At 35.6% G+C, this 25,786-nt stretch overlaps 1 protein-coding gene across 3 annotated transcripts in view; it reads right to left on the minus strand.

Moving 5' to 3' along the window:
- Positions 1–482: 482 nt before the first annotated feature.
- HLCS (holocarboxylase synthetase) overlaps positions 483–25,786 on the minus strand; it is a 72,609-nt gene continuing 47,305 nt past the window's right edge. For all 3 annotated transcript variants that reach the window (XM_034442205.3, XM_034442048.3, XM_034442128.3), the window contains 5 exons: positions 9,970–10,037; positions 6,502–6,662; positions 3,795–3,909; positions 2,944–3,157; positions 483–2,086 (listed from right to left, as the gene is read on the minus strand). In XM_034442205.3, the coding sequence (XP_034298096.2) occupies positions 1,918–2,086; positions 2,944–3,157; positions 3,795–3,909; positions 6,502–6,662; positions 9,970–10,037 (727 nt within the window). In that variant the 3' untranslated portion in view covers positions 483–1,917. The remainder of the gene's footprint in view (positions 2,087–2,943; positions 3,158–3,794; positions 3,910–6,501; positions 6,663–9,969; positions 10,038–25,786) is intronic.

Below are 25,786 nucleotides of genomic sequence, written 5' to 3' on the forward strand. Positions count from 1 at the left end.
TGGGCCATAGTAGTTTGTTATGCTGCCTTTCTTGTTTTTCCTTAAAAAGGTTTTGCTTCTCAACCAACTTCAATTCACTCAGAACTGAAGAAGCTTCTTAGATAGAAGCAAAACATTCTCAAGGAAAAAAAAAAGTCCAGTTGCCTTTTGAAAAGCGCCCTTGGGACAACCATGACCTGGATGATTGAGGATCTCTGCGCAACAGCAAACACTCATATAAGGCATACCTGGTTGCATGGATGCTGATGGAGGACAAGACAGGACAGCAACTGGGGATGAGCTATTCCTTCCCAACATAAAAAAAAATATTGACCCTACCTCTAGAGCAAGTTGACCACAGGGGATGAGGATATTTGGAGACCTCCTTGGGATTTGTCTCCATAGAGTAGGTAAGTAAATTTCTTTTTTAAAAAAAGTTAGTACGAGAAGATATGCAAATAATTACTTCACATAGTTTAAATCAGGGATTTAGAAAAGCCACATAAATTAATGAAATTATTTTATTCTTTTAAAAAATGTTAGATAGAAATGCATTAAGCAAATTAAGTTTAAACAATTGTCAATATCAGTATGGAAAGCATTAAGTACTAAAAGTCAAAATCTTCATCTTCAATGAAAGGGTAATTTAATATCCAATACATAGACAAATTATCCTGGCTCCAAAATGCAAGATACCACTTATCCTTCATTACAGACTAACATGCTTGCTTGCTTATTTAGGCTTTCTTGGATTCATAATGAAGCCAATAAATGTATTTTTAGATTCTTTGTAAAGGGAATCTTAGACAATTCTGCTAAGTCTGCATGTTTGAGGGGAGAACTTATTGAACAAAAGGAGAGTATTTTAAAGCCTACAGTGTTAATAAAGAGGGCATGCTAACTCAATTCCCTAGTAAGTTGAAATTGTTTTAAAATTTTAGATTGGATGTTTGTGTAAATTACAAAACCAAAATCAATCCCTAAAAATCACATTATGCATTGAGATTTTTGAAACGTATCTTTGAGGATGAAAATATCACAGAATCTTTATTTGGATTTGAAAACAGCATCAAAGAAGATCAGCAGAATCTTACTGAATAAAAGGATGAATAAGAAATGATGCAAAGTAAACTACAGCAAATTCTGTTGAATATTGGTTCTGTTAACCACTGTGACTGAAGAGAGTCTTAAAAATATTAATAAATTAATCCTATTTGCCCAGACTAGTTTTTACTCTAAACTGATTTAAAGAAAAGCCGCCAGAAAATATTGGGAAACAAAAAGAACCTGTAGAGTTCTGTTAAATTAGTAGTAATTCTACCTCTAATGTTTAGCTTTAAAACTTGAATGTACAAAAAATTGTGGAAAGCTTAGGCTCCACTACAGCCTAGGCAAATCCCTTTCAGAAAGTTATATTCACTTTTGATCATTTATTTAAGTTTGAAAAGTAATATAGCCATCTACTCCTTAATTAAAACCAGATGATGTATTATTTTAATATCTGTTGAAAAACTTTCCTTGTAAAAAACATAAATAACACAAAATTGCATTATTATTAATGTTAATAATCATACTATAAGTGAAACTTTGGAGAATATACATCATAACATGTTTCTTTTCGAAAATTCCAAATGATCCATATCAAAAATTAGATATTGATTTTAATACTTATTGCAATGCTGTTCACATTTGTACATAATCCTGAAAGAAAAGAAGAGAAACAGAAAAACTTCCAAATACTATCTCAACTTACTGAGAACCTAACAAAAAAATAGTTCTGCAAAATTATTTCTTTTGCTTGATACATACAGTACTATTGTTATTTTCCTGCTTCAAAAAGAAGAAAAATGTTGATACTGCCTCTAGCTAAGCACTCATAATAAGTGCTGAATACAAAACAGTCTACTAAGTGAATGATTGTTTTACCATACTGAAAAACTATTGTTTAGGAATTATAAGATTTCTTAGCATATCAAAAGAATTGCCATCTGGGTGCACGGTGATAACATCTTTGCCTTCCTCATAAACCTGAAGGAATCCAGAATCATCTATCCCAACAATCCATACCAATGGTCCCTCATCTTTTCCAAGTCGGACTTGCTTACCACTGAAATGGAAAACAAAATTATTTGATTAATACAACATATATGAAATTTCAGTCTGACTATTAATAATGAATCCATCTCTGCAAAGTATCATTAGTCTCTTTTATCTACCTTCACTTTGTGTAAACATCTACATATAACAATGTATTTCATTCATTGATCAACAAATATCCATATAAGCATGATAAGTCATTGTTCCGAGGAACTTACCGGTATTGTGTATTAAATATATACTTTGGGAAAATAATTATTAACAAATGCATATGGATTCTATGTAAGATTCATATGGAATTCATTAATTGCTTATCATCATAATGGAGAGCAGTTTGGAGTAGTGGTTAAAGTATCAGGCTAGAAATTGGGAGAGAGTGAATTCTAGTCCTGCCTTAGGCACAAAGTCACCTTGGGGCAGTCACTTTTTCTCAGCCCTAAGGAGGAGGCAGGGGCAAACAACTTCTGAAAAAGTTTGCCAAGAAAACTGCAGGGACTTGACCAGACCATCTCCAAGAATAAAACAAGATTGAACAGAAGAAAAAAATAATCAGAATGAATAATAGCATGAGAAATTCCTAGAGTACAGTACAGAATAGATACAGTTTTCTAGGGGGTTTCAATGCTAATTTATTAATTTCTAGTCTGTTTTTTTAGGTTTTTGATGTAGTAGCCAAAAATTAGGCCTTTATGAAACAAATTCTAACATTCTGATATCTTTTAAATTATATGTGCTAAACACAATTTTTAATTAAATATGTCTATACATAGCCTACTAAGCAAACTATGATAATGAAAATTAAAACCTGGTCAGTCACTATTGCTTTAAGAAGACTTATGGTTAATTGAGAATAATACATTTAATTACCTATGCACCCAGTATTTATAGTACATGGGAAGAATTCCATTTGGTCCCTTCTCCTGAAAGATGTTAATCAGATTTTCCAGTATGGTTACACTTCTTGCAATCAGGCAGTCAGCATTTAAGGGCTCTAAAGTTGTATTCATTGTCTTATTGTACTCCATTATGAGATCATTGATACATACAGTTGGGTTGCTATTATTAACATTAAATCCAAATCCTGAGGAGGAATAAGTCATTGGAAAAAAGGTATTTAAAACGTCATGTATATCTGTAAAATTATTTCTTTTATTATGGTAATACATTTCATTCCAAATCATTTAGACAGATATAAAAATCTTTTTACAGAGTTCTTAAGATATTTACTTTCTAATGATGTAAGATGACATAAACTCATATAATTTGAAACCATCTCTTTTTTTAAAGACAAAACAACATAACTATATAAATTATTTTAATTAATTAATTGATTACTCCCAAAAATAAGACTAAGGTGCTATATTGTTATCAATATATTCCCAGCTTAAAACAAGGAACTGGTCATAATGCAAGACTTGCTGAAGAAAACTGGTGATCTAGAATAGCAAAAAACCTCCCTTCGTAATAATAATATATGGTATTTAGTTAGAGCTTTTCTGAGGTTGAGAAACATTTTATTGCCTTTATCCCGCAGGACTTTGTCACAAAACAATCAGATAAATGAATTCTCTTGCAAATTATGTGTTGGGATAGAAATATTCCAGATGCATATTCATTATAGTTCTAGGGGATCATAATCACATTGTTCAATTTGCTACTGTATGTCAAAAACAGGCTATATTATAAACCACCATAATGGAAATTTCTGATATTCTTACCAATAAGTATATGGAACGTATCTCCTGTTAATGTGGAATTTACTAAAACACCACCAAGTTTCATAAGGTCACTGTAGTATATATCATTTGGCCATTTCAACCGAAGATCTATTTCCTACAAAAAGAAATTTGCATATTGGTAAATATCTTTGAAGCTACAAGATGGCTTATCCATTATTCACAACTTACACCTCTTAAAAAAGAGGAAATCATATGCAACTTAATTACTTTGTAAATGTTTTTGAAGAAAACAAGGGCAATGAATACAGAGAACACACATGGCATTTTACCTGATATGCTTCTAAATATGCTTGACTACAATTTGCATTTTTTATTTTGCTATTTTATGGGGTCAGATAGGTAGAACATACCAACTCTTCATTTAGTGACTACCTTGGTTAGTGACTATACACAAATACTATGGTAATAAAAAAAACATTTTCTCACCAATGTACTAAGTATGAACAAATTTTCAAATGCCTGGCAACAAAAACCTTCAGTGTGAAACTGATCAAGGTTTAGTCAGTTTCAGGGAGCATCACAGCCAGGTGGAGGATTCTAATCAAGGTCACAACACTAAGTTGTGGAAAAGATAGTTTGTTTAAGCAATCTCTCTACCCTTCAAGGAGTTTAAAAAAAAGGGACAAAAATGGGTCAGGTACAAGATAATATACAGGAATGAGCCAACAGCAATTAGCAATCTTCACAGTCTCTGTCACATGTTCACTCAATGACTGAGTTGCTGGAAGGGATTGTGATTGCAAAACAAGGAGGGGTATATAATAGTCCAAAACAAAATAGTCCAAGACATTTGAGATACTCCTGTAAAGAAATGTCCTCAAATAGCACTCAATATACTTTCAGAGATTATTTTCTCCCCCAATTGACCTTTTTACATTGTTTACAGAAAGATAGGAAAGCAGAAAGACAGGCAGGCAAAGATAGCTTGCTGTAAAACATTTTTAATTCCAAGAATGTCTTTGGATTCAAAATGGATCTCTCGAATTTCGTCAGAAAGGAAGGACATTTGAAATCCATACTTTGTTCAAATGTACCCTGACCAGAAAAAAAGGAGAAGAGTAAATGATGGTAGGGAACCTTGTTCAGAAAGAAGAATAAATGGGAACAGATAGCATTCCAGGAAGGTGCTCTCTTAGTCAGTTGCAGTCCACATTGCAACCTCCCAGCAACTCATTTTGTAACCTTAATCCATTTTGCAACCCTAGTCATAATGGTAATCATTTTGCTTGAGAAACAGCATGTTCTTAAAATTCCAAGTCATCCACCCACTCAAGAGAGTCAGGAAACTGCTGGAAGATATTACTTCTTTCTAAATCATACTAACCTTCTAAATCACAGAGCACTATATTTTACTTGAAACTAAATCTGATCTCCAAAGGGAGGATGTTCCATAGAATAGGGCCACTGCAAAAAAAGCTCATCTTCTTCTCTCCACCAGCCAACATTCTTTGGCTGACAGGATCTGCAGCTTGCCCATTCTGCTTAACCTAATTGGACTATATACATATAACAGAGGTAATGTAAGTTTTCATCAACTAATCCAATAAAATACAGTTTGCCAATAATGAGAATTGCTTAAGTTCAAAGGAAATAGATGAGTATTAAAGAAGATTGGAGTATAACAAGCACTAATGATATCTGATTTCCTCCTGGAGAAATATGGTTAGCCTCTTTCTTTAGAACTCAGCATAAACATTGTCAACATTAAACAAGTTATGCCAAAAAAGAAAAAGCATTTTAAAATGGAACCAAGTAGGCACTGAAGTATCTTCAAAAAACTTCTCAAGCAATATAAAAACTATATTTAGTTTTTCTTCTTGTCGGTTTTCTTCATCAGTTTTATGACCAAAATAAAGTGTGCTCAAAGGTTCATTCAAACCACATATCCATTTTGATTATAGTAATTCAATATAGTGAATTGTTACAATGCATATTTAATAAAATTAAATTGCATTCAGAAGCTTACTGGAAGCCAATGGCATTAGCAGTGGTGTTAGATGAGTGAACATTGACACACCCACTGAACATGTCACTGCATTCTGTACCAATTGAAGGTTCCAAGTGTTCTTTAAGGGAAACCCATGTAGAGCAATCCAACTGAAAGTGACTTAGACTGAGTGACAGAGAACAAGGCCTTCTGCTCCATGAGTGGGTGCAACTGGCACACAAGATGAATCTATGCAAAGGCCAACTTGGCTTTGGCTGCCACCTATTCTTCAAACAAGAACTTTATATCCAGGAGAACTCTTAGATTATGCAACAACTTCGGGGGTATGTTAAGTTAATGAACAGAATTTAAAAGGGAAAAAGCACTGGATCCAGGGAACCAAAAATCTCAGAGCTATTCAACCTTACCAAGGTTGAGCTGCAACCTTTGTCCATATCTGGACCATCACACCTTCTAGGCACTAGGTAATAACCTCAAGAGATTATTATACATATGTTAATAATTAAATAGTGGTAAAGGGATATATAGGGACATAGACCAAAAACACAGGTGGCAGAGATCACAGTCTATGGACTCTGTCCATTTCCTCTGTCCAACCAGGTGAAATTCTTTCCAGATAATTGGGCAAGATGATTCCTCAGTCCCATTCAGAATTCTTTCTATAAATTAAGGCTTAGGAAATATTATATACTTCATTTCAAAGAACCATAATGCAAAAGAAACATAAAAATACAATACCTGATAACCAGGTATGGATCTAACAGCTTCCACAATTGCTAAAGACACCAAATGTTGAATAAATGGAATCCTTTGGCCCAATTTTGAACTCAAAGGAATGTTAACATGCAAAGTTGATAGAGCAGCTCCCACAGGGCTCAACCAGGTATTTCCACCTCGTCCTTAAAAAAAGGGAAACATATATTAAACATTGTTTACATACAAGTAACATTTACCAAATGGAAAATATTTCATGGGAAAATTAAGAAAATCTGGTGAAGTAAGGAAGCAAAAACCAAAACCAAAAGTTTAAAAAGTAACTGCAAAGATTACAAATAATTTGTATCAATAGTGTTTCCAATGATAATATAAATAGAAGGGGGTATAGGGGACACCCCTGTCTCACCCCTTTGGTTATACTAATATCCTTGGTTGTTTCCCCATTTATTATTATTTTTGCCGATTGGTTGGAATAGATCGCCCTAATCATTCCCGTAAATTTTTCCCCGAAATTCATAATTTTTAATTGATTAATAAGAAAGTTCCAATTTAAATTAGCAAAGACTTTTTAAGCATCTAAAAATATCAGCACCGCTTGCTTTTCCGGATGAGCCTCATAATATTCCAATGTATTCAGTATAATCCGTATTATTTCTTATGTGTCTATTGGACAAAAACCCAATTTGGTCAGAATGCGTAATTTCATTTAATAGTCAGCATTTAGCAGTGAGATTGGCCTATAGTTTTTAATTTGCTGTGTATATGTGTTATCTTTTGGAATGAGCATTATTAATGCCTCAGTCCAAGTTTTAGGTAATTTTACCAGTTCTAATGTTTCATTGTATATATCCAATAATAATATCTCCAATGGTTTTAGTATTTCTTTATAAAACTCTGCAGGGATTCCATCTGGTCCCAGGGTTTCATTTTTTTTTTTTTTTTGGATTGCCGTTTTCATCTCTGTCATCATAATTTTGTTGTTTAACATTTCTTTTATTACATCCGGTATTATGGGGAGGTTCCTCTCATTTAAATACTGTTTGATACCTTCTTCCTCTATCTTCTCCTGACTATACATTATTTCAAAGAATTTTGGGGCAATATTCTTCTACTCTTTCATCTGGTGATGTGTATTCCCCTCTTCATCCTGTAGTTGTGTTATTAACTTTTTTCTTTTTCCTTCTTCAGTTTATAGGCCAATCATCACCCTGGTTTATTGGCATGTTCAAAAAAATTTTGTCTCATCAATCTAAGTTTTTGGGTCATTTCTTCTTGAGAAGTCAAATTTATTTTGTGTTTAATCAGCTCTTTTTCTCCTCTAATTTTCTCATTTGGGGATTCCTGCATCTTAAGTTCCAGTTCTTCAAGTTTCTCCTTTAACTCTATTTGTTGTTTCTTTTTTTCTTTATTCCTTCTTGCCACAAAGGCTATTGTTAAGCCTCTAATGTAAGCTTTAGTCGTATCCCAGAGATTCTGTAGCGTTGTGTGTTCATTTAAGTTTTCCTTTAAAAAGAAGTCCAATTCTTTTTTTATCCAATGTACATACTTTTTTTCTTTTAGCAGCCTCTGATTCATGGTCCACCTCCTTCTTTTTTTTGCTCTTCCCTTCCATTTTACTATTAACGGATTATGGTATAAATACGCCTATGTATTTGATGTTATCTCTATCTCTGCTATATTTTTACCCAATTCCAAATCCATCCATACCATATCTATCCTGGACCATGAATTATGTGGGTTAGAAAAAAAAGTGTACTGTCTTTTTTGTGGATTTAATTCTCTCCAAATGTCCTTTAAATTGAGCTCTTACATCATATTGAAGAACGTGTTCAGTAGTGTTTTCCTCTTATTTTTTTTACCAGTTGTGTAATCTTTTTTGGGATCTACCACCGCATTAAAATCTCCTAATAAACAAATATTCTCTGGTTCTAATTCTACTATTTTCCCATGCAATTTATGATAATATTCCCCCTGATTTGTGTTTGGTTCGTAAATAACTGCCAATAATATTAGCTTTTGCCTTGTTACTTCAATTAATAGTGTTCTTCCTTCATCATCTGCGTATATCTGCCTTGGCTTTAGCTAATCTTTTATGTATACTGCTATGCCTCTCTCTTTTTTTGATGCAAGAGCCAAATGGAGCTTCCCTATTTTAGCAGATTCTAAGATATCACCTTGCTGTTTTTTGATATGGACTTCTTGTAAACATGTAATGTCCATATTTTGCTTTTGGGGTTTAGAGAATATTTGCTTTCTTTTTGCCGGAGAGTTTAAACCATTTATATTAAGGGATATTAATTTAATTCTTCCATATTATCTTTTATTGATAGTCCTTGTTCCTCTCCTTGATCTTATTTCCCATTGCATCCTCGTCCTCAACTATCTGGGTTATCTGAGTGCAAAGATGAAATCATTCTATCTCATGGGACTAAAAAAAATAAGAATAATAAAAAAAAGCTTTTAGACATTTAAAGAGTCTAATCATAAAATAAAAATTGTTAATAATAATCATCAAAGAAACAAACATTCCTCCTGGGTTTCAAAATGATAATTTTCTCTCTACATTCAACCAAAGTTCTTTACCACAGTGCTGTTTCAGCAATGCTGGCAAAGGGAGATAGAGAAACACAGTGTGTGATAAGTAGTGGCTCAGTTGAATAGGCAATCCTTTCTCTGCAAAATAGTTAATGGAACACTGATGTTCACCTAGCTTTAAACACTAATTATTATTATGACTTTTTGATGAATGGATGCACTTTGTGTAATTCTTTTAGTACACACACACACACGTTTATATTTATAGATGCATAAATGTATACATCTGTAAAAATATACAGAATGCTGAATTATATTCTTCACACACGGACTAAAAGGAGATCTCTGCATGTCCCAGAAAAAGTTTGCTGATTTCATGAACAGTATTAATTGAAAACAGAGGGTTGTATATATCATCCTAAGGATTCCATTTACAATATAGAATTCCAAGTCATGGCTTGAAAACATCCATTTAATGAAAATTAAAGATTAGTAACAGTTCTTCTGATATTTTAGGGGTTAGCTAGAGAAAAGTCAAATGTTTGATACGTTACCGCTTCTGTATGTAGTTAGTGGTTCTTTTTATCATGGTAGTTTTGCATACAAGGATGATTATGAAAAAATACAACTTAATTAAAGGTTGTATGAAAACTATAGCCACAAGCCTAAAGATTTTCTCTATTAATTCATAATGGTTTTATTCAGCAGATCTGATTATTTTAAAGATAATCTCCCATGAGTAGAAATGCAATTCCTACTGGCAATGTGGGCATATCTTAATTAATCAATATTACAGTGATAATGATTATTTTGTTATTACAAAAAATATAGACTGAATAGGTTACCCAATTTGTATGGGCATAACTAGTATGAGTATGGCTACTATTACACAATACCTTTATGAATAGTATTGCATACCTTTTCTTTCCTTACACTGTAATTGTATAAACTTACCCTTTCCCTGAATTTGTTGAACTGCAATTGCTATAAGACCCATTTCTTGTGGTGTCTTGTACATCAATCTGCAAAATACAATGTTAAAAAGTGAATTATTGTTTGTATGCTGTATGTTTTTTTAAAAAAACCCCAAAGGTTTTTATAGTGCTTGAACTTTAGGTCAAAAGTATCACATAAAACATTCAAATGAAAATATGACAGACAAATTATCATTAAGATACAGTACATTTAAATACATGTACCATACTTCCTCCATTTAATGTTGAACCATTCATTCTCACTAATATGCATCACTGCTTTCTATGAGTGACAACTGGCAATTTCAAACAAACAATTTCTACTTAAACAAATATCATTGCTATAGTCTTGAACGGCAGCAATTTCAGAAAATCAGGAGGCTGGCATAAAGCAGGTGAAAAGAAGACAGTCCCTTGAGAACTAATTACGGTTTAATTGCAGTGAATAAATCTACACCTTCTGAGAATGCTAGAGAATACTGCCTTATTTTGGGCTTCTGCTGTGTATTTAGAAATAGCCCTCCAGTTTTCCTTTGACAGATAGGTAGAAGCTAATGTGAATTTAGGCCACAAAATGAATCAATATTAATTTAAGCAAATGTGCTTATGAAAATATTATTTTAAGTAATATTGATAGTATCTGGATAATACTAAGCTTTCATAATACATTTTAATCTTTAAATTGGAGAGAAAATAAAATTTATTTAATAGAAAAAAACTGTTGCTAGATATACCAGGGAGACTTAAATTATGAAAAGCTGAAAACCCCATTTTCACACAAGAATGCATACAATTTAACGCAAGAGATGCATGCAATAAACTATTTTTTTTCTTCTGTCCAATTGTGTCTTATAATATCATGCCTGCAGTTTTCTTGGCAAGATTTTTCAGAGGTCATTTGCCATTATCTTCTTCCTAAAGCTGAAAGAAAGTAACTTATCTAAGGTCATTCAGCTGACTTTGTTCCTAAAGCCGGTATCAGGTCCCTGGCAGAACACTGACATTCTGAAGGGGAGGGGGAGGTTTTATGGGTTGAATCAGGGGTGAAATGCTACCGGTTCAGGCTGGTTCGCCCGAACCGGTAGTAAAAAATGTAAAAAAAAAGCAAGTTCTGACGATTAGTTGAGTGACGCGTGATCATCGGAACTTTTTTTTAAAAAAAACTTTTTTAATCTAATATATATGTTGTTTCTTTTCATCTTTGATACCTGATGTTACTTCTCTTATGTACTTTTACTACAATGGAAAAGACATTCATGGATTCAGTAATCAAAAGTCTATTTCCATTGTAGTAAAAGTACATAAGAGAAGTAACATCAGGTATCAAAGATGAAAAGAAAAAGCATTTATATTAGATTTAGCATATTTATTTCCAGGCAGTTCAATAAATTGTTAGTGAACTATATAAGCACTGCAAATCTCAATTCCTTTTCCTTACAATAAAAACAGTCTATTATGTAAAATCATAACTGGAAGTAATGAAAAAACGAGAGGAAAACTACAAATTCTATGTGTTCAGTTCTGTAAGAATGTTGGCAAACAAGCTTATTGAACATTAAATTATTCTAGCCTTGTGTAAAACTATCAGAATATAGTTGCCATGATAAGCATGCATATATACTAGACTAGAGGATTAACATGCCATCTATCCACTTGCACAAGAGAGCATTCCAATGTATTATCACTCAAGAAAAGACATGGCACTCTTTCATAATGCACATAGTTTTGTAAACAGGACTGTCTTACAAACACTCATATTTATAGTTACAGAACTGGCTCTTACAATGCATACACACACACACACACACACACACACACACACACACACACACACACGGTCCAGCCATTTATAGAGTATTCAGACAAAAATGGTTAAAAATCAAATCAACCATTCATTTATGCTGATACTTAAGAGTGCAACAAATATGTAGTACTGTAGGTCGATAATTTAAAAGTCTGCTCTCCAAATTATTTATTAATTAAATTAATTAAGCACATCAATGAAACTTCAGACATATATTCACTTCTGGGTGGCAACCCTTGACCAATATATGGTAAAATTGCAATGCAAATGCAAAAGTTCCAATATGAACAAAGTTTTCCAAGACACAAAGATACATTGGGTGTGTTCAATCTATTTTAATTAACGTGCAAAATAACAAGTACTGTCCTTATTTTTTCCATTTTTATATATTCAAAGGAAAACAAGCCACAAACAATATGTACCCAAAATATTGCTACTCTATGAATTTAAAAATAACAGAAATGTTCTTGGTTTCAGTCCTTTCTTCATTTTATCAGAAAAAACCACCCCCTTCTACACACACATTAACATTTCCCCCTTAGTTGCTGGTTAAACCTGAAACTCCTTAAATTAATTAAATCTCTGTTGAAAGGAAGATTTTACCGTAAAATTTAGTTTTCCTGTACAAATACCTATAAATAAATGGTAATTTTAGGAAAGTGGAAAGAAAATTCCTGCCCTCAAAGTAAATAATACTAGTGTGCCACAGTTCTAAATTCCTTATGGAAAAAGCTTATTCCTATGTGGTTATTAACTTCTACAATCCAAGGCTGTATGATATGTATGATTATCATATCATATGCATATGATATAATAAAATACATTAATTTGTGAAACATACAAAGAATTTCTCAGAAAAAATATTTACTGTTTTAATTCTATGTCTACAAACAGAGTAAAATAATGCTCAGCAATTAACATACATTTGTTCACTTAAATAGTCAAAATTAAAATCAGAAGTAGCTGAGAATTAGAAAAAAATTCATTTATAATGATAAAGTATAAAAAGCATTCCTCTGAAAAATTTAGTGGAAATTTGTTTTCCAAAACAGATATACTATTCTTCGCGCATCATCCTCAAAAAAAGTGTCATGTTACTTTAGCAACTTATTCGTAAAGTAAAAGAAACACTTGGGAGCTGTTCTTGGGTATTTTCTGTTGGCAGTGCTGAAGGAAGGAACATGACCTTCTCAGCTCTGTGGCAGGTTAAGCAGCCTGATTGAACATTGGCACTAATTAAGAGCTCTTGTTGTTTGGCAGGACCACCAGAGTACCTTCAGCACTTGTTCATGACAGCAATACCTCTTTCAGAAATTAACACTTGATGAGCGCAGACAGGGAGCCCAGCTGGTTCTCCTGAGTCCTTCAACTATATAAATGAAGTGTAATAGGAATACTGGTGGCTACCAAAAGAAGACAGACTATTCGTGACCTCTCTGTAAAAAAACAGAGTATACTTTTACATTGACTTAATTTTCTTCATTGGGATTAGATAATGCAGCTGGGGACTATAGTGATAGAACCAAAACAAAAGAGGTAGGACTGAGTTATTCCATATAATTTTTTTGCTAATAATATCCACTATAAATGAATTACAATTTTATAAAATTAGATAAAAATCTAGTTTTTATTGAAACATTTTATTACAATGTTTTCATGAAGAATTAATTGTGAATATCATATAAATTCATAGTAAGTGGGCTGATTTTATTTAGCTTCTGAATCTTAAATACTGTAGTTTTAAAGCAGTGACCTGAGCAATACAAGCAGCAGAATGAAATGGTTGAAAAGTGTTAGACTAACAGGAGCAGGTAATAAATCATACTTTTGATGTTTGCCATGTTAGTCACCTCCAACCGTAATTTATAAACACAAAAAAGACAATGATGAATACGTTCCACTTGATCTTTTTAATGCAAAGTTTAAAGCTGCTTTCACTTCTTTTTAAAAGTTTGCCATTTATTAGGTATGTTCCACATAATTATCTCATTTATTGTTTATTTACTCCCAGCAATAAACAGAAAAGGAACTTGAAAACCATGAAGACAAATTATTCAAGGGAGGGATGTAGAGAAAAGATAAGACTTCTTCATTATATTTTTGGGGGGTTAGGTTGATCTTCCCTAGTGATGTGCTGGACTGAAGTGGGATTGGTGGCTCTTCTTTGAAGAATACATTTGGACAGAATAACCTGGCACTCTGAGGACAATTGTCTTTAGAAGGCAAGGAGAGTAAAATATTTTCTTTGAAGCTGCTCTTTCTTTGATAATGTAAGAAGTCAAATGCTCTTCCTTTTGTCAGGATATCTTCCTGAGGGATAGGATATATAGTTTCTAATAACTCTTGGTCTTGAACAATTGTTGAGACCAGAAATATGCTGCCTTTTACTTCACTATTTGTTGGCCCAGGAGAAGCTAAGTTTCCTATCTCATGGGAGCCAAGTTCTTATTAATCTTTAAATCTCTTCTTTTAGTATATATATGAGTCCAATATTTTCTGGCTTTTCTGCATCTCTACCAAGCATAATAAATTTCCTCTCTTGTACAACATTCCAATATAAATTTGTAATTTTATACATTCTAGATACTTTCTCTGGTGACATATACAAACAATGCATCATTCTATAGAAACTCTCTTTAGAATTATAATGTAAATCTCAATCATTCATTCACATATTCTCCCTCTGTTCCATTTGTATACTGCTACCAATTTTAGCCCACTTTACCATACATTCTTTCACTTGTTCTTCTGAGTCAAACTTCAATAGAAATTTATATATTTTAGCAGTAACATTTCATCATTTATTCACAGTTCTACTTCAAACTCTTTATGTGTGCAATAAATATAAACTCAGTCTTAAACTGGTCAAAACCAAAGGTTCTTTCTTTCTAATAACTGTACGTAAGCGAACCCATTGATAAGTGTATTTCCCTGCCACCATATCTCTTGATTTTATTTTACATTACTCTCTTTTTATGGCCATGTAAACTCTTAATTGGGGGTAGAGTCAGGGGGACTTGATTTTATTTTACATTATCCTTAATAAAATTCTAATATATCCCACTAAGTTAGCCATTTGTGTTTACTTATCATTTTTCTTCTATAAAATGCTTCTTCAGCTGAGAGCCACAAAAATATTTTTGGACACAACCTGATATCTATTCCATATTCAGTATGGCAAGTCTAATAAAATGGTTTTTAAAATCTACATTTACCTTAGCTTTGTCATACCATAAATATTAATACTACCCAAATCTTAAGTCACGTCCTTTGATCGCCAAAAGCCTTCTGTTGGTTAGCAGCACCCATTTTTTTGTCCAACTAAACAAGAAGCTGCAAAGTATAATTTCAAATCAGGTAGCAATAGCACTTAGACTTATATACCGCTTCACACTGCTTTACAGCCCTCTCTAAGCAGTTTACAGAGTCAGCATATTGCCTCCAACAATTATTATAAACCTAATCATCTTCTTTCTTTTATTTCTTGTAACACCTTATATTTAATTGGTGTTATTTGTTTTTGCCTAAAAGAAAAATAACATTCTGGGCAAATATTCATCTTAATCACAGAAATTCTCCCCAACAATGACAGTTGTATATTTTCCCTTCTTAATATAGATGTCTTAACTTCATTCCATGCCTTAATATAGTTATTTTGAAATAACATACAATTCATACTTAGCATAGCATTGACCAAATTCTTTAACTTTTTGATCTTAGATCCTGTTTTATTCACCAGCTCTGTTTGATCTTGTATCTTCAATTTTTTTTTTTGGTCTTCTGATAAACTTGGAACCTGCTAAGGCCCCAAATTCTTTGACTTTACCTATTACTATCTCAACTCCCTTTAAAGGATCTTCCAAAACCATCATTGAATCTTCTGCAAAATTTCTTAACTTTAATTTTTACTCCCACAATCTTCTCATCCTATCTTTGTTTCTATTCAGAATTGCAAGAATAAAAGAATGGAAGAGAGTGGGTAGTCCTGTTGTGTTCCTTTTAAAATCTCTTATTTTGTTAGATTTCCAATAATAGTAGTGTGCACCTCATGTGAAATATAAATCAATTTCACGGATTTTATAAAATGCTCTCCAAAATTCATACTGTAGGAGGAGGACAGAAATGTAACAAATAATCCTTGCAACTCATTGGAAGTTCTGAATAAGGGAGGATTAGGGTTTATCACAATTAAGACCTTTCAAAAAAGGAAACAGAGAAAGCTAATTGGTTCCACCTATTGGACTTCTTGACTTCTTGTCTCCAAATAGCCGCGGTGGCGATTGATACCCCTAGGCTTATGGTCATGGGGGACTTCAACCTGCCATCCGTCGGTGAGGCGTCTGAGGTGGCTCAGGAGTTCATGGCTTCCATGACGGCCATGGACCTGACCCAATTAGTTCATGGTCCTACTCACACGGGGGGAAACACGCTGGACCTGGTTTTTGTCTCTGGTCAGTGGCTGAGTGGTCTCGAGATAGGGGATATAGCGATCGAGCCCTTGTCATGGTCAGATCACTCCCTCCTTCGCTTTGACCTTCGAACTGCCACACCCCACCGCAGGGAGGCGGAACCGATGAGGTGGTTCCGCCCCAGGCGCCTGATGGACCCGGATAGGTTCCAGACAGAGCTTGGGCCATTTCCTGAGGCTCTGGCACACGGCTCGACTGAAGACCTAGTGGCTGCCTGGGATAGGGCGGCCGCTGGAGCTTTGGACCGGGTCGTGCCTTTGCGGCCTCTAACCCGGCGTCGATCTCACCTGGCTCCCTGGTTCACCGAGGAGCTGAGGGAAATGAAACGCCGGAAAAGACGCCTGGAGAGCAGTTGGAGGGCCAGCCGTTCTGAATCTGACCGAACACTGGTAAGGTCTCATATTAAGACCTACCTGGTGGCAATAAAAGCGGCAAAGTGTAATTATTTTTCCGCTCTTATTGCGTCATCAGATAATCGCCCGGCCGCCCTGTTTAGGGTGACCCGCTCCCTGCTCCACCAGGAAGTGCAGGAGGACCCCTTGGAGGGTAGAGCTGAGGACTTTGTACAATATCTGTATGACAAAATCGCTCAGATTCGGGAAAATTTGGACTCTGACTGGGTAGATTCGGGAGGGAGGATGGAGGCAAGTCTTGAGAATATTACCTGGGAAGAGTTTGATTCTGTGACTCCGGAAAACGTGGACAAGATACTGGGCAGACTGAGCGCGGCCACATGTTTATTGGACCCGTGTCCCTCCTGGCTGGTGCTGGCCTCTCGGGAGGTTACATGAGGCTGGCTCCAGGGGATTATAAATGCTTCCTTGAGAGAGGGTGCCTTCCCCGCCGCCTTGAAAGAGGTGGTGGTGAAGCCTCTCCTCAAGAGGCCTTCCCTGGACCCAGCAGTGTTGGCTAATTACCGTCCAGTCTCCAACCTTCGCTTCGTTGCGAAGGTTGTTGAGAGTGTGGTAGCGCGACAGCTTCCTCAGTACTTGGATGAATCGGCTTATCTAGATCCGTTCCAGTCGGTCTTCAGGCCTGGATACAGCACGGAAATGGCATTGGTCGCATTGGTAGATGATCTCTGGAGGGCCCAGGACAGTGGTTGCTCCTCTGTCCTGGTCCTATTAGACCTCTCAGCAGCTTTTGATACCATCGACCATGGTATCATGCTGCACCGGTTGGAAGAGTTAGGGGTGGGGGGCACCGTGTTGCGGTGGTTCTCCTCCTTTCTCTCTGATCGGTCGCAGTCTGTGTTGACAGGGGGGCAGAGGTTGAGCCCGAGGCCCCTTGTATGTGGGGTGCCACAGGGGTCGGTTCTCTCACCCCTTCTGTTCAACATTTATGTGAAGCCGCTGGGTGAGATCATCCGTGGTTTTGAGGTGAAGTATCATCAGTATGCTGATGATACTCAGCTATACATCTCCACCCCGGACCACCCCAATGATGCCCTTAAAGTGATGTCCCGGTGCCTGGAGGCTGTACGGATCTGGATGGGGAGGAACAGACTCAGGCTCAACCCATCCAAGACCGAGTGGCTGTGGTTTCCGACATCCCGATATAGTCAGTTGGTGCCATCACTGACTATTGGGGATGAGTCATTGCCCCCCACGGAGAGGGTTCGCAACTTAGGCGTCCTCTTGGACTCACGGCTGTCTTTAGAAGAACACTTGACGGCTGTGGCCGGGAGGTCTTTTTATCAGGTTCGCCTGATTCGCCAGTTGCGTCCCTTTCTGGATCGGGACTCGTTAAATACGGTCACTCATGCCCTCGTCACTTCATGCCTGGACTACTGAAATGCTCTCTACATGGGGCTCCCCTTGAGGAGCACCCGGAGGCTCCAGCTGGTCCAGAATGCGGCTGCGCGGGTAGTTATGGGAGCAGCATGGCGCTCCCATGTGGCTCCCCTCCTGCGTGAGCTGCACTGGCTCCCTGTGGTCTTCCGGGTGCGCTTTAAGGTCTTAGTTACCACCTTTAGAGCGCTCCATGGCTTAGGACCGGGGTACTTACGAGACCGTCTTCTGCCACCAATAGCCTCTCACCGCCCAGTACGCTCCCATAGAGAGGGGCTTCTCAGGGTGCCGTCAGCCAAACAGTGTTGACTGGCGGCCCCCAGGAGGAGAGCCTTTTCTGTGAGGGCACCCACCATCTGGAACGAGCTCCCCCCAGAGATACAGAAGATTCCGGATCTGTGCACTTTCCGCCGTGCCCTCAAAACATTCCTGTTTCAGCAGGCCGCCCTGGCCTAACTTTCCCTTTATATTGCTTTTGATTTTATTTTAAACTGGGATGTCTTGAATTATCTAGGACCAGAGTGTTTAGTATATTTTAATTGGTTTTTTTTAACGTTTGTATTACATGTATTTTTATCGTTCGCTGTTCACCGCCCTGAGTCCCTCAGGAATAGGGCGGTATATAAATTTAATAAATAAATAAATAAATAAATAAATAAATACAGTAGCCCTGCATGTAAAGGATGCTAAAAACAAGAAACATTGTTTTTACTGTTTGAAAGAAGAAGAAAAAAAGAAGTAAGCCTTAAGTCTGCAGCTTCAGAAATACGTTGATTTACTGGTTTATTAATGGCTAATGGAGACAAGATAAAACTACTTGATTCCTATTTGATTATGGTCTTCTCTTACAAGAGAATCTTGAAAACATACAAGAAACAATATACAGATGCATTTAAAGCACTGAATTCTTAGGGCATAGATCCAGATATATTCAAGAATGCTGAAGGAACTCCTTGGGAATTATTGGAGAATGTATTATCTATTTAAAAATGGAAAAAAAGCAAACCCAGAAACTATATATATGGTCAACCTCAGGATGATAATATGCCCTCATACAGTGCAACTAATAATTCTTCTCTTTTTGATACAAATAGATAAGAACTGTATTTTCTTCAGTTTTACAGTCAAGTCAAGATACTAATTATTTATAGATTCAAGCCTTACTTAAGAAGTCTTCCACTTTTAAAGAATGACAGCCTTCATTTGATATCTTCTAAATTAAATTTCATGCCAATCATTCCAAACTTTTTATAAGCACCAATATTATATTCCATTAATACTTATTTGCAAAAAATAATTAAAAAGTGATTTAAAATCACTTATATTAAAAATCAATATACTTTATAAAATGTTAAAATAGACATAGGTGATCAAAGGAAAAGTACTGTAATCTAATTCAGCATTTTGTTTTCAATAGTGACTAGTCTATCAGGTAAATACCTCCAGATACTTTATATACAATAAACATTTCCATTATATGGTAGTTGGAAATTGGTATGCGACTTGTGTGAAAATCCATGCTCACGGATATGCTAGGTCAGTGATAGCTAACCTTTTCTGGATCGAGTGCCCAAAGCGTGCATGCCTAAATCCCCAAAATGCAATGCGCGCCCCCCTGAACGTGCCCCCCCATGCATGCGCGGCATAGACACAAAGACCAGCTGGCTGGCGGGACACATGCATGCATGCGCAGCAGAGCTGAAATGGGCAGAGGTGGGTTTCAGCAGGTTCTGACCAGTTCTGGAGAACCAATAGCGGAAATTTTGAGTGGTTCGGAAAACCGGTAGCAAAAATTCTGACTGGCCTTGCCTCCATCTATTCTCTGCCTCCCGAGTCCCAGATGATCGGGAGGAAATGGGGATTTTGCAGTAACTTTCCCTTGGATTGGAGAGGGAATGGAGATTTTACAGTATCCTTCCCCTGCCATGCCCACCAAGCCACACCTACCAAACCATGTCCCACCCACAGAACCGGTAGTAAATTTTTTTGAAACCCACCACTGGAACTGGGGCAACAGCTTGTGTGCCCACAGAGAGGCACTGCGTGCCACCTGACATGCGTGCCATAGGTTCGTCATCACGGTGCTAGGTTATTGTTTTGTTAAAATAACTATGAATGTATACACACAAGAAAGCATGTACATTCACTAGCGAAGTACGCAAATAACTAACCACGTAAGCTCCTTGGATATGATTAATTTGTAAATTAAGCATTTAAAAACATTTATTTATTGTATCCCACCTTTATTATTTTTACAAATAACACAAGATGGCAAACATATCCAACCTATTTTCCTCTTCCTATTTGGTCAGCTTTCCCGAATAAACATTTATTTTTAAGCAAACTTACAAATTCAATGGGTTAGTTCTATTGTTTTATTTTATTAAACTGCTACACATTTGTAGCAATATTGTTAACAGTGACCTCCTCCCCATCATTGTTAACAATGCTATACCTGAAAAAAATATTTAATGAATTAATATCCACTTGGAGCATATTGTGTACTTCTTGCAAGTAACTATTTTCTGTATTAGCAACTATGCAACTAAATAATAGAAAAACCCCAAAATTGTATTTTCGAGAACCTCTGCTTATATTGCCACTGAAGAATCATTTGACTATTAAGAGTTATGGTCCAAAAGAGATGGTCTATTATCTTGCAGGCTTTCCAAATATAGCAATTTGCAAACTGCAATTGATTAATGAAGCTAAATTTAATTACTTCAATTTTCTGTGGCTCACATCGAACAACGCTGTTTAATATATTCTGCAGGAGGAACAAGTCTTCTACAGCTGGCTAAGTGCCATGATGAAAAAGAAGCTATATGTTGTTCTGGGAACTGAAATGAGTTGTTTTAAGTGGAGTTTTTCTTTCGTTTTCTGAGACAGCTCTGACCTTCCTAAAATCAATCCGTTGTGGATTAACATGTAAAGCACTGTTGAATTAATTTCAGAAAGTGAATATGAGATCAGCCTAGGTTTATGCAAACCATCTAACTCTTAAACATACAAATGCTTCTAGACTTTCAATGAAAAGCTGTCAATAAAAAAGGGAGGGGATGTTAGGAGGATTTGAATCATGGCACAATCTATTAGGCAAGTTAGAGCTTTGCCTATTTCTATGGCATTGCTAATGCATTCTCTAGAAGTTAATCCTATTTTTAAAGACCTTCCCTGAGGAGTACATAGGCCGTGCTGAATTAGTACTAAAATGCATTAAAATTCTGAATGTTACAAAAGGCACACTATTGGATTCTGAAGTGCAAGGCTTTAGAGTATCGGTTTACTTATGTTTGATAGAAAAATATTGATGCGGAAACCCTAACAAAAAGAGTACAGACAGGAAGAAGTAATAAAAGTATATATACTAATGAATTGTATAATTCACTGCAGTAAATAAAAGTTATTTTGGTATGATTATTCCTTGAAGTACAGTACAGTAATATGAATTGTTTCCTAGTTTACTGGACTGATATATTTGAAACTTTGAGTCAGTTTGTAAATGAAGCTGCAATATAAGCCTGATCAATGAATAAACAAACAGAAATTAGATTCAGTGTGTGTGTGTGTGTGTGTGTGTGTGTGTGTGTGTGTGTGTGTGTGTATGCATATGTTATTTTCAAAGTTAATTAAGAAATTAAACTATAATAAAATGTGTACATTATGAACATTGCTACTGCGTTTTCAACCCCAAACCTACACATTTGCATAAAACAAGGTATTATTATTATTATTAATTATTAATTATTAATTATTATTATTATTATTATTAATAATAATAATAATAATAATAATATAATGTTAATGTTATATTACATATGATTTACTGGTTCACTGTTATATTACACAAAAAAAGGCAAACATATAAAAATGGGAAAATTATAATGGGAAATAAAATGAGTTAAAGGAGGACCCAGATTGTTGCAATATCCTGACTTTGTAAACCACTTAGAGAGTGGTGTAAAACACTATGGAGTTGTATATAAGTCTAAGTGTTATTGCTTTTATTAGCTACAAAAATCTTAGTAACAGCCATCTTGAGTTATTAAAAAGTAATATAGGCAGCATAAAATTATAATATTTATTTATTTATTTTATTTATTTATAATTAAATTTATATACTGCCCTACTCCCGAAGGACTCAGGGCAGTGAACAGCCAAGAAGAAAAATATACATAATACAAACGTTAAAAACCATTTAAAATACATTAAATACTTTGGCCAGATTTAAAACACCCCAATTATAAAACCAATTTAAAAGCAATTAAAAAGGGAGGTTAGGCCAGACCAGCCTGCTGGAATAAGAATGTTTTGAGGGCGCGGTGGAAAGTGCGTAGATCCAGGATCCTCCGTATCTCCAGGGGGAGCTTGTTCCAGATGGCAGGTGCCCCCACAGAGAAGGCTCTCCCCCTGGGGGCCGCCAGTCGACATTGTTTGACCGACGGCACTCTGAGAAGACCCTCTCTATGGGAGCATACTGGTCGGTGAGAGGCTATTGGTGGCAGAAGGCGGTCTCATAGGTACCCCGGTCCTAAGCCATGAAGCACTCTAAAGGTGGTAACCAGAACCTTGAAGCGCACCCGAAAGACCACCGGGAGCCAGTGCAGCTCGCGCAGGAGGGGTGTCACATAGGAGCGCCACGTCGCTCCCGTAACCACCCGCACGGCCGCATTCTGGACCAGTTGGAGCCTCTGGGTGCTCCTCAAGGGGAGTCCCATGTAGAGAGCATTACAGTAGTCCAGGCGGGAAGTGACGAGGGCATGAGTGACCGTGCATAACAAGTCCCGATCCAGAAAGGGACGCAACTGGCGGATCAGGCAAACCTGATAAAAAGTCCTCCCGGCCACAGCCGTCAAATGCTCTTCTAAAGACAGCCGTGAGTCCAGGAGGACACCCAAGTTGCGAGCCCTCTCCGTGGGGGCCAACGACTCGCCCCCAATAGTCAGTGATGGCATCAACTGACTATATTGGGATGTCGGAAACCACAGCCACTCGGTCTTGGATGGGTTGAGCCTGAGTCTGTTTCTCCCCATCCAGATCAATTAAAAGAAGGCTCCTCGTTATTGCTGAAGTGATTAAAAGAGAAGCATATGACAGAGTAACTGTATCTAAGGTGCATGCCAAAGGCTGGGGAAAGCTTTCCACCAAAACCTCCACTCCAAATATTTCAGATGAGTGAATAGATGTATCATAGACAGACTTATGACTCATTGTATGACTGTCATAAAATGATCGTAAAATGAAGTCCAATCATGTAGTGTCAACTTATGACCATAACACTCACATTCCAGGCTCTATTGTGTAAATCAAGGATTACCTATACAATAATTAAATATGTTCTAAGATATTTAATTATTGTACAGATAATCCTTGACTTACAACCACAATAGAGCTCGGAATGTGAGTGTTATGGTCATAAGTTGACACTAGATGACTGGACTTGATTTTTGAAAATTTTTCTTAAGAAGTATAAATATACTTAAGAAAAATTTTCATCACAACTTTAGTGTAATCCCAGAAAATATGTATTTGGTTTAAGAAGTTGCTCACAGATGATGTACACAGCATAAGAAGAGGCCCTGGAAAGATAGATAAAAAAGTCTCTATGAACGCAACAATCAGGTAAGTGGAACTTGAGTAATTTCCAAGAAACTGATCTACGAAAAAGTTTCAGACAAGCCCCTCCTGGATTCAAATGAAGATAAAGAGAAAAGGAAAGAACATTCAGACTTACAAGACTCTATCACTATCCCTGTTCCAATAAAAGTAGTTTTTGACATGATATTAGTTTCTTGATCTGGCCTACCCTATATGGCTGATAGATGCTATGTGCATGCCCAGGCCTGCTCTGAAGCACCTTTTTTTAAAAAAATAGAAATGCTGTACAGTCATATTACATTTGAATAACTTCTTGAATGGAGCAGAGTTTGCACTTAATTTTCAATAAGAGAATATCAATAATTCAATGCCAAAGTAAGCCAATTAGAGAAAGATGCTACATTCAGAGTGGCTAAGAAAAGGGTCATCATAACCTACAAGTTAAATGTTCTTGAACTGCCTTTCATGAACAGACAAGAAATGAAAAACTATGTGCTGATAAAGCTTTTTATGGAACTTTCCAGTTTCAGTATTTATGTAAAACTGCATCCTAAGCAGATTTTTATAAAGTGAATTGTTTTAATGCACATTTTCCAACCTTACATTTTTCCCTAGTTTCCCTGCAAAACATCACTCTTCCTAATTGATATCACTTGATTTGATTTTGATGAAGTAAGCTGAACCGTGTTTGCAGAATCAGGTGTGCAGACTCTTTTTTTTTTTTTTTTTTGTTTTACCCACAGCCCTCCCTGCCCCTCTCCAAACAAAAAGCCAGTCCTGGCTGTCTAGATGCAAAGAATACTAGGGAATAGTGTATAATGGAGATGAATGAGCAAGTCAACCTTTAATCCTGAATTCTGTGAACAGAAATATAGTTTTGCGAAGATTTTGGACACAAGCCATAGAAGAATAACTGAACTAAATTTAGAAAGCCATACAAATTCTACTATCAAAGTAGAGGTCCATTTTTATCCAAAAATGAAATGCAAATTGCCAAATTTCACTTAAAGCATAATATTTTTTGTCTTGAAATAAAACTCAGAGGTATATATGCTTTTTATCCATATTTCACAGTCTTATTCTTATAATTATTTGTATTACTTCTTGATTAATAAAAACTAATTAAAATTTCTAATTGTTATTAGTGCAAGCTATGGTTTGAACTAATATGTCAAAACTAGAATGAATTTCTGCTGGATTTAGACCTTTTATTTTCTCTATTTTGTGAAATGGAAAAATCAAGAGAAATATTTTATATATCTATATCTATATCTAGCTATATCTATATCTATGTATATCTATCTATACATCCATTTGCTACTATTTTTAATGCAGATTCAACTGTCTACTCTGTTTATTTCTATAAATGCATTTAGTAGTTAGATCATACATTAATTCACACACACATACACACACCAATTTAAATCACATATTAGCAAGGATTAAACCAATCAATGCTATATTTTTAAAAGGATTAAAAAGTAAAGTTTTAAAGTACATTACTGCTGACCTTCATCATAAAACAGAAGTGATCAATAAAGAACTAATCTGTAAATCTGATAAGAGTAAATCTTGTTTGCAGCAGTAAGAATAAGCATAATTTACAAAAATAATAAATATCATATATCCTAAACTATTAAACAAGCTGAAGAAACAACCAACTTTTCTTTGAATGAGTATCTATGTTTGCTGCTGAAAGCTTACAAAAATTTTCTATATTTGTGCAGTTTCTATAAATTTCATTTTTATTTATATTAAAAAAGCATATTGTCTGAGATCTTTTATAATTAGAAAAAGTTTACAACTTTAGCAACTGCTATTTTACACAAATTTTGCACAATAACAGTATGACAGCACAAATTATTCTATATATAATTATTCCAACCATGTGAACACAAAATTTTATACTACTCAATAATCTGAAATACTGTTAGTATGTAGATCAGGTATGTTCAACTCTGAACAGCTAGAAACGTGGCCCCATAAGCTTGCAAACTTTTAACATTATGTGATTTATATACATTAACTATATTATATATTTTATATGTGGTCTCTTCACTTAGGTTCATGCAAGCCAAAATGTTGGATAACCATGATATATATTATGCTAAACTTAAAATTAAATAAAAGAGACTA

Source organism: Pantherophis guttatus, chromosome 5 (assembly GCF_059756535.1).
Source record: "Pantherophis guttatus breed Tessera chromosome 5, ASM5975653v1, whole genome shotgun sequence".
Classification (NCBI taxonomy): domain Eukaryota; kingdom Metazoa; phylum Chordata; class Lepidosauria; order Squamata; family Colubridae; genus Pantherophis; species Pantherophis guttatus.